Source organism: Artemia franciscana, unplaced genomic scaffold, assembly GCF_032884065.1.
Source record: "Artemia franciscana unplaced genomic scaffold, ASM3288406v1 Scaffold_1118, whole genome shotgun sequence".
Classification (NCBI taxonomy): Eukaryota; Metazoa; Arthropoda; class Branchiopoda; order Anostraca; family Artemiidae; genus Artemia; species Artemia franciscana.
In genome coordinates, this window is record NW_027062744.1 from 37,657 (window position 1) to 52,157 (window position 14,501).

General features: G+C 34.4%; 1 protein-coding gene across 2 annotated transcripts in view; it reads right to left on the bottom strand.

Annotated features, from left to right (window-relative positions):
* Positions 1–8,189: 8,189 nt before the first annotated feature.
* Positions 8,190–14,501, bottom strand: part of LOC136042335 (chromodomain-helicase-DNA-binding protein 1-like) — a 28,189-nt gene continuing 21,877 nt past the window's right edge. For both annotated transcript variants that reach the window (XM_065727297.1, XM_065727296.1), the window contains 2 exons: positions 13,943–14,168; positions 8,190–11,569 (listed from right to left, as the gene is read on the bottom strand). In XM_065727297.1, the coding sequence (XP_065583369.1) occupies positions 11,489–11,569; positions 13,943–14,168 (307 nt within the window). In that variant the 3' untranslated portion in view covers positions 8,190–11,488. The remainder of the gene's footprint in view (positions 11,570–13,942; positions 14,169–14,501) is intronic.

Sequence of the window (14,501 nt, forward strand, 5' to 3'; positions counted from 1 at the left end):
CGAAAATATTTTTGACACTTACGGAACCAGTCCATGAGCTGGTACCGGTTGTCCAAAGCGACATTTGCAAGAGATATTTGCAAAACGGAAGAATAAAGATCTAATTTTCTTACACTCAGATGTTGTGAAAAATTCCACAAAAGGACCAACAAGTCATGCGCTGCGAAAATAAGCGTAGTAAATTCTGCCAAGAGCTATTTGGCGAGACTGGCCTTCATTTCTAGCAAGGAGCCCTTACGATTTTCTAAGCTTGTATTCAAACCTAAGATAAACAAGTGTTTCAGAAGTTTTAACTCTTGATACAAACGGGAGACCTAAACATTTTGGAGAAGACGATGCCGAAATAGTTTTTGCGCCAACATTAATAGTAACAGAAGGTTTTTGAGACGAACCGTAGACGAGACGCTCAGTTTTAGAGGAGGCGACTTGAAGCCCCATCTCATTAAGACTTGAACAAACTGTATGAACTGTGTTTGGAGAGCCTGAAGATCATCTGATAAAAGAAGGATATCCCCTACTTAAAAAAGTTGGCTATAATCAATATGAGGCTGGATTAGAAATGAAGGAATATTTTTAGGCAACGGTTTAGATGGCATTATTGAAAAGAATTTGACCAAGCACAGAGCCTTGTTTCACATCTTTCCGTGCAGGTATGGATTTGCTCAGCTGGTTACCTAGTCGCCCTCGTATGGATGCATCACAACACTGATTCCAAAAGAGACAGCAGAGAAAAGAGTTTATTCCACTTCTGAATAGAGAAAAAATAGCATGTGAATGTATAATGGAGTCAAACACCTATGAAATGTAGATTGAACAAATATACAGGTTCTTTTTTAGCATTCTATAGCAATCTAAAACTGCCAAAAAAGTTGTGTGTGCGTTTTGCACACCCAAGCCTTCGTGAAATCCGAACTGTTCGTAATTTGTGCTTATTTCATCAGCTTTTCAAAAAGGTTACCAATTGATGAACAAATAGTAATTAGTATGTACGATTCACAAGCCTTTGGGTTTTTGTCCTCCTTAAAGACACAGGTAACATGACCTTCCGATAGAGCAGGTAGAATATATTGCTGAGAAATACAAACGTGAAAGAATAGTGACAAATACAGTATAGGAAGTGCACAGTTTGCAGCCCATCGTATCATGGGGCTTTACCAAGTTTCATTAGACAAATTTGGGTCTGGACAGCTGAAGGTGTAACAATTACAAAGTTCCTCCGGTGGTCAAGTTTTGAAATTTGGTGGAGGAGGGCATGTTTATAAGTACCTTCAATGGGAGAAGGATCATCAGAAAAATATTTTTCCCATGAAGCCACATCGATAGGGTTAGATTGAGAAGAAAACTTGACGTCAACTTTGAAACTTTCGTCCAAAGCTGCTGGGGATCAACTATGTGCCTTGAAAAGTTTTGGAAAGGAATAATAAAATAAAACTGGATATTTGATATATAACAATTTTAATTGCTGAAAAATCAATATATAATCTTATCAATATAACAAAAATATATGGTATATTTTTATGCTGATTTCAAATATATAAAGTTCTTTAAGTTTAATATTACAGATCAAACGCCACAAACTTAAATTAAACTACCTGATTTTCAAGAAATATGTCAAAAACCTCAAAAATAGCAAGTAATCATAATGAAAATAAAACCATCGAATTTAGAATATCATAGAGCCCCACTGCTTTGGTTTCGAGTTCCTATTCTCAAAAATGTGATATTTTGTATTTTAACCAGGAAGAAAAACACCAAATGTATTTTAATTCTTTTTCCTTAATGAATTGATTTTGACAGGAATAATGCCCAAATCAGTTGGTAAAAATCGCCTGCCCTGTGGTGAAATCAATTGGTCCCTCACAAACATACTAATTCCAACTAGCACACTAATTCCCGGGAAAGGAATTGATCGTATGCCATGGATGCATTTTTTATTTGCGTGTTTTTTATTAAGTAATTTTAATAATAAAATGTCCATAATCATTACGTAAACATGGTGAGCTAATCAGTAAAATCCATCACCCCATGACCCATCCCCAGTGATGTCTTTAATTTGCCCTCCCCCAATCAGTTCGAGAAAATTGATTTATTAAGTAGCCTTAAAACTGTCTGAAGATAAATTCAACCTTCTGGACAAGGCATTTTCATCCTAGAAAATTCTCCCCCACGAAACATTCCCGTCAGAGAATTTTACCTCCAATGATTTTACCCATATTCCTAACCCCTGTGCAGGTGAACCTTCATGGAACTCTACCCCAATGCAGCTGAACACTCGTGGAACTCATATCCCATTGAAATTAACGCTCATGTAACTAAACACCATTTAACTTAACCTTCCAACAACTCAACCCTCTTTTAATTAAAACTTCGTTCAGCTTGATCCAGGTACAACTCATGTCTCCCTTAACTTAATATCCATTGAACTCAACTTTCATTTAATTCAATCTCCGTGTAGGAGATTGTATTTAACCTTCGTAGGACTCAATCCACACTTATAAGAACTCCAAACTATCATTAATCTTAGTCATCATTTAAAATTAACCTAGTCTAATTCAAACCTTTCTGTCTCAACCCGCATTCAAACCAGCCGCATCCAGCTCAACCCTTCTTGGATCAGCGATAAAATGTAATTCGGCCCGTTTTGTCGGGGGTGAAAAAGAGTGAATCGAATGAAATGGTCCTTATAAATGGATTAATCAATCATATTTTATTTATTATATACCACTTCAATGTAATACCTAAAAAACGACAGTTTTATCTTCCTCTTGTTTTTGGTAAATTAGTGAAATGTTCCATGCCTAGGGCCCAAAGTACATGAAGGTCATGATAACACCAATAGCTTCATCTTAGCACAGAAAATACCAAGGTCCATGCTAGATAAAATCTTAAAAACAGATTAAAAAAAAAAAAAAAACATCTAAGAAGAATATTCTGCTAATTCTGATTAAAAAACAACTAAAACTAATTACAAGAAATCCTAGTAACTGCAATAAAGTGCTCCACACCCGAAGGTGTTGTCCTTTATTTTTTTCTTCCCCGACACTAGGGTAATAACACCCAATATGGTTTCCAAGGAAGACATAGCCACTACTCTTTTCTTCATTACTATTTTGTGATGCAGAGAGCAAATGTCTTCCTACCCCTTCAAAGTCAAAACAAATGCGATGTTCTTACAATCCCAAAGGGGATAACTTCTTCAAATGTGCCAATCGTTGAACATAGAAAGGATTCACGAACGTTTTACTAGGGGGTACTCCCATACTCTCGTGTTTCACTGATTTATTTAAAACCATGAAATAACAGGTTTTCAGATTGTATTTACAATCCAGGGTTTCTCCCTCCAAGTCTGTTTAGCAGCTCCAAATATTCTTAAAAATCGAGCTTTGACATAACAGGTTTTTACCAGGAGACGGGCTTCATTCTTTTTTGAAGGAGAGGAAGGCATTTCTACAATAGAAAGACTAGGACAGACACAACTACAACGGGGACGCCGGGGGGCACAGGGGGGGATATATAAATGACGATGGGGACACAGGGAATGTTAGACTAGCAATCACTATCAACAAAGCTCAAGGGCAATCATTAGAATAATGAGGTACAGATCTGAATATGGATTGGTTTTCCCATGGACACTTGTATGTTGCATGTTCAAGAGCTGGTAAACCTGATAATCTATTTATATTTGCAGATAATGGGACAGCGAAGAATGTTGTATATTCGCAAGTTTTACGTAGTTAAAAATATGTATATATATATAAATATATATATATATATATATATATATATATATATATATATATATATATATATATATATATATATATATATATCTTCTATATATATAAAAATAAGTTGTCTGTCTGTGGATGGATGGATGGATGGATCAGGTGACGTCACCTGAAAAAACTGGATCAGGTGACGTCAAAACTGAAAAAACTAAAAAAAGGCAAAAACTACAAAAAAAACTAAAAACTAATAAAAAAAATAAAAAAGCTAAAAAACTAAAAAAACTATAAAGGTAAAAACCAATAAAAAACTAAAAAAAAACTGAAAAAACTAAAAAAAGGCAAAAACTATAAAAAAAAACTAAAAACTAATAAAAAAAGTAAAAAAGCTAAAAAACTAAAAAAACTAAAAAAACTAAAAAAAGGTAAAAAACTAAAAAAAATAAAAAATAAAAAAAAACTAAAAAAAAGGAAAAAACTGAAAAATAAGCTAAAATAAAGGTAAAAACCAATAAAAAACTAAAAAAAAAAAAGGAAAAAACTAATAAATGACGACACTCAAAGAGAAAGCGACCAGGACAAAAGGAATGTTCGATTAGCAATCAACAAAGCACCGGGACACAGGGAGTATAAATGACGACCAGGACATAAGTAAAAAAAAAAAACTATCTATATATATAAAAATAAGTTGTCTGTGGATCTGTGGATCGTGGATCAGGTGACGTCACCTGAAAAAACTGGATCAGGTGACGTCAAAACTGAAAAAACTAAAAAAAGGCAAAAACTACAAAAAAAACTAAAAACTAATAAAAAAAAACTAAAAACTAATAAAAAAGCTAAAAAACTAAAAAAACTAAAAAAAAAGGCAAAAACTACAAAAAAACTAAAAACTAATAAAAAAAATAAAAAAGCTAAAAAACTAAAAAAACTAAAAAAACTAAAAAAAGGTAAAAAACTAAAAAAACTAAAAACTAAAAAAAACTAAAAAAGGTAAAAACTAAAAGAACTAAAAAAGAAAAAAATAAATGACGACACTCAAAGAGAAAGCGACCAGGACAAAAGGAATGTTCGATTAGCAATCAACAAAGCACCGGGACACAGGGAGTATAAATGACGACCAGGACACAAGTAAAAAAAAAATTAACAAAACTAAAAAGAAGGTAAAAACTACAAAAAAACTAAAAAGAAAAAAAAACTAAAAACTAATAAAAAAACTAAAAAATCTAAAAATCTAAATAAGCTAAAAAAGAAAAAAAAAGGAAAAAAATAAAGGAGAAAAAATAAACTAAAAAACGAATGTATATACAGACCGGGACACCGGGATATTATATGTTGCATGTTCAAGAGTCGGTAAACCTGACAATCTATTTATATGCAAAGACAATGGGACAGCAAAGAATGTTGTATATTCGCAAGTTTTACGTAGTTAAAACCATATATATATATCTATCTATATTCACAGGTGGGACATAGGGACACAACTACAATGGCGCGTAACGACTTACGCGCGCGGGGGGGCTTGGGGGGGGCGCGAAGCGCCCCCACCAACTAGGTGTTGGGGTGGCGCGAAGCGCCACCCCAACAGCTAGTATATATATATATATATTCACAGGTGGATCACATGGACACAACTACGATGGCGCGTAACGACTAACGCGCACGGGGGGGGGGTGTTGGGGTGGCGCCCAACAGCTAGTATTATATATATATGTAGTGTCCGTCCGGGCGTCTGTCTGTAACACTATCTTTACCGTTACACGAGCTCAAAAAATTGAGGCTCTTTTTAAATTATATTAAATTGCTTAAAATGTAAAAACAGGTGATTGCACAAATATTTCAATATATTTTGACAATAGATTAAAGCAATTCGAAAACCTTAAAACAGAAAACCAAAAGTTAGAAGTTTATGTTTTCTTATATAAAAAATGTAGTGTCTGTCCGTTACACTATCTTTACCGTGAATCAAAGCAATTTGAAATCCTTAAAACAGAAACTAAACCAATTTACGTCAATTCGAATCAAAAATGACATAGCGTTGCCGGGACCCAGAACACAAGGGACAACTAGACCTCCGTTGCCTGTGCAACGAGAAGTGTTGCAGCAACTGTGCCCTGTTCCTTAGGGCACAGTTGCGGAGCAACACGCGCAACTGTGCCCTACGGGACACAGTTGCGGAGCAACAGTCTCCATTATGTCCTTCAGAGGACATTTTTCTAATGCGGCTTCGATTGTTATCTTGAAGCATCTTTGATATGGTTTTATTTCGAGTGATAGCACTACTCGATAAAAATAAAATAGACATCAAAATCGAAAATTTCAAAAAATCGGAACGAGATTCACTTTTCCGGAATTATTTCCGGGAAATCTGTAAGAGCTACGGAATTTCATGCTTCAGTTCTCGAAAACATCAATAAAAGTTCTATATGAGTTCATAATTATTTTATCTCTAAAACGTTTACTTCCGAAACTAGGGCCGTCTTAACTTGACACCAATTCGAAGTATTATGTTTCGAGACGCACATTTCGGGAATTATTTCCGGGAAATCTGAAAGAGATACGGAAATAACGTCTTATAGTTTTCTGCTTAACTTTTGATGGTCTAAGCTAGGAAAATATAAAACAAACCAAATTCACCAAAAAATTTAAATTGCCCCGAGGGCATGACAAAACTTCCAAATAGAAAAACCCACAGAAGGAATTTTATTTCGGAGAACCTATTGCAAGCTCCAGTTGTTAGGAGATCGAGACCTGTCGAACCACGTTGGAAAAAAAATTATTTCTTAGAGAACGAAGCAACTTGGTATATAGAACACTTCACTTCATCTTGCATACTTTTCATAGCACTACTCGATAAAAATATAACAAACATCAAAATCGAAAATTTGAGAAAATTCCAAAAAAAATCGGAACGAGATGGACTTTTCCGGAATTATTTCCAGGAAATCTGTAAGAGCTACGGAATTTTGTGCTCCGGTTCTCGAAGAGACAAATGAAAGTTCTACATGAGTTCAGCATATCTGTATTTCTAACAAGTTTATTTCCGAAGCTAGGGTCGTCTTAACTTGACGCCAAACATCGAACGCAGAGTTTCTAAGAAAAAAAACGGTTTATTTTTTTTTATGGAAAACTGTTAGAAATTTTAGGAACTTCTCTGGAACTTTTTTACTCTGTTTCACGTTTCCCTTCCCTCTGAAAAATCTCAAATTTTTAACTCTTACCACTTCGGAGCTACAGGTCGCTGATCATGGTAAAAAAAAAAAAAAAAAAAAAAAACAACGAAAAAAAACAAAAAAAACAACGAAACCAGTAGTGTTGCTCCGCAACACAATGAGAATCCATATGTAGAAGCCTGCCACGTGCCATGCTGGGGCTCGCTGTGACCCTGTAATGTCTGCGGTTAGAACACAAGGGAGAATGAGAATCCCTATATAGAAGCCTGCCGTGCCACGCTGGGGCCCGGCGCCATGCTGGAGCCCACGGGCACTTGTGGCAAAGCCGCCAGGACCTAGAACTGCCTTTGGTTAGAACAAAAGGGACAATGAGAGTCCATATATAGACACGTGCCATGATGGTGCAGCCGGCAGGACCCAGAACTATCTGCGGTTAGAACACAAGGGATTCCTCCTCCGGATCGATCTATTTAAAGACTTCCTCTTTACTGCCTCCAGTAAAATGTTCCAATTTCCCTTAAATCCTTCCTTGCGATCTCCTGCCACCTAATTCGCAACGACATGCTTTTGTTTGGCCCTGGATGGATGGCTGAAAAAGATGATCTTTGGTAATCTGTCCTCTTTCATTTCAGAAAGTATCCTAGCCATGTCAACCTTTCTCTCATTATAGCCCCGTCGATCTAGAGAAGCAAAGTTACTACACTCTCTCCGCCACATATCATGCGACAGAAGCCGTAAGTCAAGAGGTCACAATCACGGGCGTTAGTTCACAGAACTATAGGAAACAAGGCGAGGTTTTTTGATCTTTTTCTAACAAAATACCATAACAAACCTTTTTTTCAAAATCTAGGAGGGCAATTTTGCTCTTCTTATATATTTTCAATGAAAATGGCATGAGTTATTTTTCAAAGTCTAAGGGGAGGGGCAAAAATAGTGTTTAAAAAGTGCAATTGCCCCTCCCCCAAACTGGCCCCGTTCATCAGAATCATCTCAAGTTAATGAGTTCAATAATTGAAGTTCCGTTTCCTTACTGCTGATCGGTTGGCGACAAAACAAACAGCTCACTCATCATTCATCACCGTTTTTGTTGGAAAATTTTACTTATATGTTGAAAAAACACGGTTTTACATGTTGAAAAAAAGCATTAACATAATCTTACGGTTATTTCCAACCTTATTTCAGTCCTCCAACTTTCCTATATGCTTTCTCGGCTTCCCTTTGTACCGAGTCGAGTAATATACCCTGAAATTTTACCTACTTAACGTTTCCAACACTAACAACAAAACTTGAACTATTCACCGAAACATTAATTTATTCGATCTCGTATATAAAAAATCCAAAATCAGGCGCGAAAAATGAATCATATTAGGATAAATAGTACCTTAGAGACAAAACAAAAAGAAAAGTAAAACACCAACACAAAAGAAAAAAAAGATTATCATCAGAAACATAGCCATAGATTAAACTATTTAATACCTGTAAAAGTATTAACATGGTCAAGAAGAAATTGCTTATTTTACCCAAGTTGATAAAATAAGAAATATAATAATTAGCTATATTGATTCTAAATTAGAAAAACCACTAGCATTTGAACCCGAATAATAATAATGTTAATAGTTAGATTATAAAATTGACAACAAAAGATATATGGACATACAATGACATGATTATATTTAATACTTTATTAATGCAGAATATTGCTGGAATTATTCGTTTACAGCATTGTTACCTAGTTAATATGCACTGTTTTCAGAGTCTGGGATTCAAATCTACAAAGAATGATTTTGGGAAACTCTGGAGTATACATAGTTGCCAGAACGAAAGTGTCTGTAAGTGATTTTCCTTAATTCCTTGAAAATACAAAGTAATTTAGAAATGTCGCGTCAGTCCGCCTTTTATTAAACTTGTGAATCTACACATAACGTGGAACAAACCATCATTCTTTCCGTTCGTTCCTGTTTATAAAACATACCAAAGCAGTTTTAAGCAGTTTGTTACAAAGCAGTTTTATGAATCTGCTTGTTTTAAGCAGATTCATATGCTTAAAACAAAATGATATTGTTAGAGAAAAACTAATGTACAAACCAGTAAAAAAATAAATTAGACAAAACCAAGGAAATTGTACATGCACAAAAACGACTATCTTATCCTCCATAACAATTATAGAACATAAGCCTTAATAGATATTATAAGAAACTAAAACCTTACAAAAAAAAAAAAAAAGAAAAAGAAGATGTGTTGTTCCCAACCCTATTTTCAGCAAAATTATAATACCAACCAAGTATTGAAATCCCAGGAATGGGCATAATCTTCCCATACCCCACACTCATGCATGCTATAAATATACATACTAATCTTTTTGAAGGTCTCCCCTCTCTGCCCTTGCGCATGTATTCGGTTCAGACCTAAGCATACGTCAGTTGGTTATGTGCGCAACACCTTAAAAAAATTAATGCAAAATAATAAAAAAAAAATCATTTAAAACACAATGTAATTTTTTCTTGGGTAGAATATCGAAATAAATGCTTAATAAAGCTTGATATTCTACTAGGGTCCTAGCATGGTCTTTTAATTTTCAATCTCTAACGCCGTGTTATTTTCTTATAATATCTATTAAGGTTTATGTTCTATAATTGTTATGGAGGATAAGATAGTCGTTTTTTGTGTATGTGCAATTTCCTTGGTTTTGTCTAATTTATGTTTTTACTGGTTTGTACATTAGTTTTCCTCTAACAATATCATTTTGTTTTAAGCAAATGAATCTGAGTAAAATGGCTTTGGTATGTTTTATAAACAGGAACGAACGGAAAGAATGATGGTTTGTTCCACGTTATCTGTAGATTCACAAGTTTAATAAAAGGTGGAGTGACGTGACATTTCAATTAATTTGTATTTTCAAGGAATTAAGGAAAATCACTTCCAGACACTTTCGTTCTGGCAACTATGCATACTCCAGAGTTTCCCAAATTCATTCTTTGTAGATTTGAATCCCAGACTCTGAAAACAGTGCATATCAACTAGGTAACAATGCTGTAAACGAATAATTCCAGCAATATTCTGCATTAATAAAGTATTAAATATAATCACGTCATTGTATGTCCATATATCTTTTGTTGTCAATTTTAGAATCTAACTATTAACGTTATTATTATTCGGGTTCAAATGCTAGTGGTTTTTCTAATTTAGAATCAATATAGCTATTTATTATATTTCTTAATTTTATAGTTCATGTGGATTCCAGTACCTACTTTTTAAATATTTAGCTTCCAAATTCAAGCTAGCATAGTCTTTAAGTTTCAATCTCTAACAGCGTCACCTAATTATTTCAAGTTAGCTTAAACCGATCCAAATTTACCTCCCCCCCAACCCCTATCTAGCGTAGAATCCATTGTGTCTTCCCATTTAGGAACAAGTTTCTATGAATCACCCTCACCCTATAAAATCACTGAACTAAAAGTCTTACCAAGGCAAAGTAATGACAGACATATCAACGGATCAGTTTACTGAATCAAAATTATTAACAAGATCAAATACCGATCCTTGGTTAGAAATGAGAAATCCTAACTAATAAAATGCTAACACAACACAGCATTCAACCATTTGGAGAAATATTAGAATCCAAGGTCGAAGCATATGTCAAAGAGTACAGGTAACTTATAAGGGTAGAAACTGGAGCTAGTGTGGACAAAAAAGCATATGGCGACATCTGGCATTTTTCAGTGTAATAAAAAAAAAAATAATAATTTTCTTAGTGCAGCTTGAAAACATTCCAAGTGACGCCAAACGCTACATGGTGGTGACGGCTTTTTGTCGACACTAGCCCCAGTTTCTACTCCTGTAATTGACCCAAACTCTTTGCCATATGTTACAAAAGTTCTCAAATGCCCACAGCTCGAACACCAAAGATAAAGGCACATTAACAGAAAAAACTGAATATGAGAAAGTGTAATTAGAAAACTGAACAACATCAACCTTTTTTACATTCTGCCATTTACAAGGGTGAGCATATAAATATTACAAACATTACGTGTCAAACAAGAATAAGACACTGGTTGATTTTCAAGGACAGTCAATCAATACAGTAGGGCCAACAGCAATGGATAAACACTTATTGTTTGAAGTGTGTTAGGGATTCGAAGAGGCTGACAACTGACACTATATCCAGATTCAAAAGATAATTTTTTTATGTGTTATTTAAAATCTAGGAGCCTCTTTGTTCGACACCAAACGTTCTTTTTTTTCTCAGCATCAATGGCGGTAAAAAAGACTATTTTTTTACCTAAAAACTTTGATTGGCATCGATACATGAAACAACAGATGACGTTTAAAAATTGTTCCGCTCAATTCAAAAACATACACAGCTAGATATCAATGCCTATTCAAAGTCATTTTTGACTAATCGTAATTTACCTAAGCTGGTATGTATTACACTAAGATGACTTATTCGAGATGGAATATAGTTGTAGCAAAAATAAAAATAAAATAATAATCTATTCCATAGCTTAAAGGTACTATTATCAAAGGCAATACATTTTTTTTCTTTTTATAATTAATCACCACGTTCCAAAAACACAAAGAAAGATTGGTTTGCTGCTAGATGAAATCGGATGTGGATGAAAATGAATCGGATGTCCTAGATGAAATCGGAGGTGGAGTTGGAAAAAATACTCGGCCCTGGAAAAAAAACTTCAATAAACATTAAAAAACGGCGACCCTTAGATTTATAAAAAATATAGCAACGAGAAAAAAGTTGAATATTTGAGCTAAGGTTTCCAATCTTCAAGCAGAATTCGAGGTCGTTAATGTTAATATTCGGTAATTTGATTTTTGGGGAGTGAGAGAGCAAGTTTTGGGCAAAATTCAAATTTGTCAATGGAATAATAAGAAGCAACTTCAGTCGAAACTAGAGGAACAAAATGAGGATAGCCACAAGATTAAATGCACCTCTCGTACATTTGCTTTTTCACCATACAAATCCCCTAAAAAGCATCAAAATTGCAAAAACCACCCCGCTTCACAAAATAGCAAACCTAAAAAAAAAGAGATTATATTTCTTCGCCTCAGTGCCATAGCAAGACTCGAAAACAAATTTTTGACAGTAAAAAGAATTAAATATTTTTCTTTTCAACCTCGTTGTGACAGAACAATCTGGAAGTATCATTTCAACAGCCTAAAGAAGTTAGGATTTTTAATTATCCCTCCTTGTTATTCATAATGAAGATTTTTGTCTCCAAGTTTACTTTTGTGGTAATACGGACGGATTCCCTTGAGAAACCTAACTTTAATAAAATGCTTTTTGGTGGTATGCGACATTAGTAAAATCTAGCAGAGACCACACCAAGTGACCAAAACCTTTTTTCAAACTTTTTTGCAAAAAGAATCAGTCTTAATAATTGAAAATACAACTATTCAAAACCAATTACAAGAAAAAAAAAAAATAACTTTTGTCCCAACCCAAACCAAAACAAGCAGTCACATCCACAAGTCCATCAACGCGTCAAAGGGGGGGGGGGCACCCCTGGATCCACCACTGATTCGAACCATGTTTCTGCTATCAGATGGAAAGCCGCTTTAGATGACAAGCGAAGTAAGCACGAGGTCGACATTGATGTTGGACTAAACCTGGTATCTAATATATATTTTTAGCTAACAAGTATTTTCTTTTCCCTTAATCATTATAACTAGTAAGCACGAACCAAAAAAAGAGGTAATCATAGAAAAATCGTCCAAAAACAGGGAAGAAGAGCTGGATACTTCTGGTCAGCACAAATTACGGGTTGCTGATGCGCATATAAGATTAAAACAATGGTTCTAGAACCAAATAATTTTTATCAGTAAACAGATTGGAAATGATCTTTTTTTTTGGGGGGGGGGGGGGGGGTGAAGCACTAATTTGTTTACATTTAGCTCTTTGAAAAGTAATAACACTGATTGGGCGCCAGAAAACTGAAGACGGAGCTGTTTTTAAGCAGGAACATCATTTCTAGAAACTCTTTTTAAGGGAAATGACATAATTCATCTCAAGAAAAGAATTCCTCTTGAGAAGTACTATTTTAAAAGATTCAAGGAGTCAATAACTACGACGTTTAACTAATGCTGAAGAAACAAAACCCAAGCAGTATTCACATTAAACTACTGTCAAAAGTCGATGAAAGATCCCTTAAACGCCATATTGCCCAAACAGGAAAGATCTAGTTGCTTTGAAAAAACAACAGTTATTTGAAAGTTATATACAGTTCTATACAAAAAAGTTATGAAAAAAAAAATTATAAAAAAAGAAGGTATATACAGTTATAATGAAATCGTTCTATTGAATACAGGGACATGATAGCTACCAACTGACAATGCTTGCTTTTTGTTTCTTTTTTAAGTATTGCTCAAGAAGGAGCAGTTGCAACTAAGACATTTAATGATCAGCAAATTTCTAATTTGAAATTGCTGAGCTATTTTCCGCCGATTATAAAACAATTCTCCGGCTCTGAAACAATTTTTTTGATGACAATTCTTTCCTTTGATTTATTTAAGAGAGCCCTCTTTCCTCAACCCGTCAGTGAATTAAAGGGGGACAATCTTTACTCATTTTTTGGATGAGTTTTTTTCTGAATCGACGTTTTCTGACATATCTTGACTGTATTTGGAATTGTTTTAAAATATGTAAAAATCTCGGGAATAAAAACCAGGCATGTATGCAAGATTTTTTCTTCGTTGTCAAAGGGGAAAACCTTTAACAGGTGACCATAAGTTTCAAAATATCAGCAAACAATATAAGACATATAAGGTATTGTAGGAATAATAGCGTTTAACGGAGGAAAATGCTTTTAGCAATGTTTTTCCATACCACTATCGTTATTTTTTATATAAACTAATTTGTTCAAATCGCAACAGAGTAAAGAATAGGCCTGGAAAGTTTGAGTTTAGATAAAAAAGAACACCGCTATAAAAATGAGTAGGAAAGCAACGTTAAAAAGGGCATATTCCCCCAGAGTCGGGCTACGAATAAAAATACAAATCACAGCTATATGCATAAAGACAAGAATTTCAAAGTACCTTCATTTTTTCAAATTCCATTTCATTAATTAAATTCAAGAGATATGTTACTCTTCTCTCTACATAACCCTTTTTCATAGCAACGTCAGAAATCTTCCATTTAAGACCAAGAGAACGATCTAACATGATATTGCTCCAAGAGCCCAAACCATGCTCGTAGACACCGATAAGAAGTTTGGAATCGTCTTTAATTGTCCAATGTGCATTCCAATCTGGAATTTTGGTTCTATAAGAGGTAAAAATGAATCACTTGATAAATAAGTGAAAAACGATAATAAATGAAAAAAAGACAATTCAAAGGATTCATCTTTCTATTGTTCAAAAACAGCAAAAAATGATCAACACTAAACAAATTTAACTTGAGTGTGATAAAACAAAATAACTTTAAACAAATGAAGAAAGTGAGAGAGATAAGAGAGAAAGAGATAATTTGGCAGGTGACAGAGTCGTGCTTACAAAGTAAAAACAATCTGATAAACAAATAAAGAAAGTGGTAGAGAGAGAAAGAGAGAGAGAGGGGAGGGGAGGAGAGGGGGGAGGGAGAGAGAGAGAGAGGGAG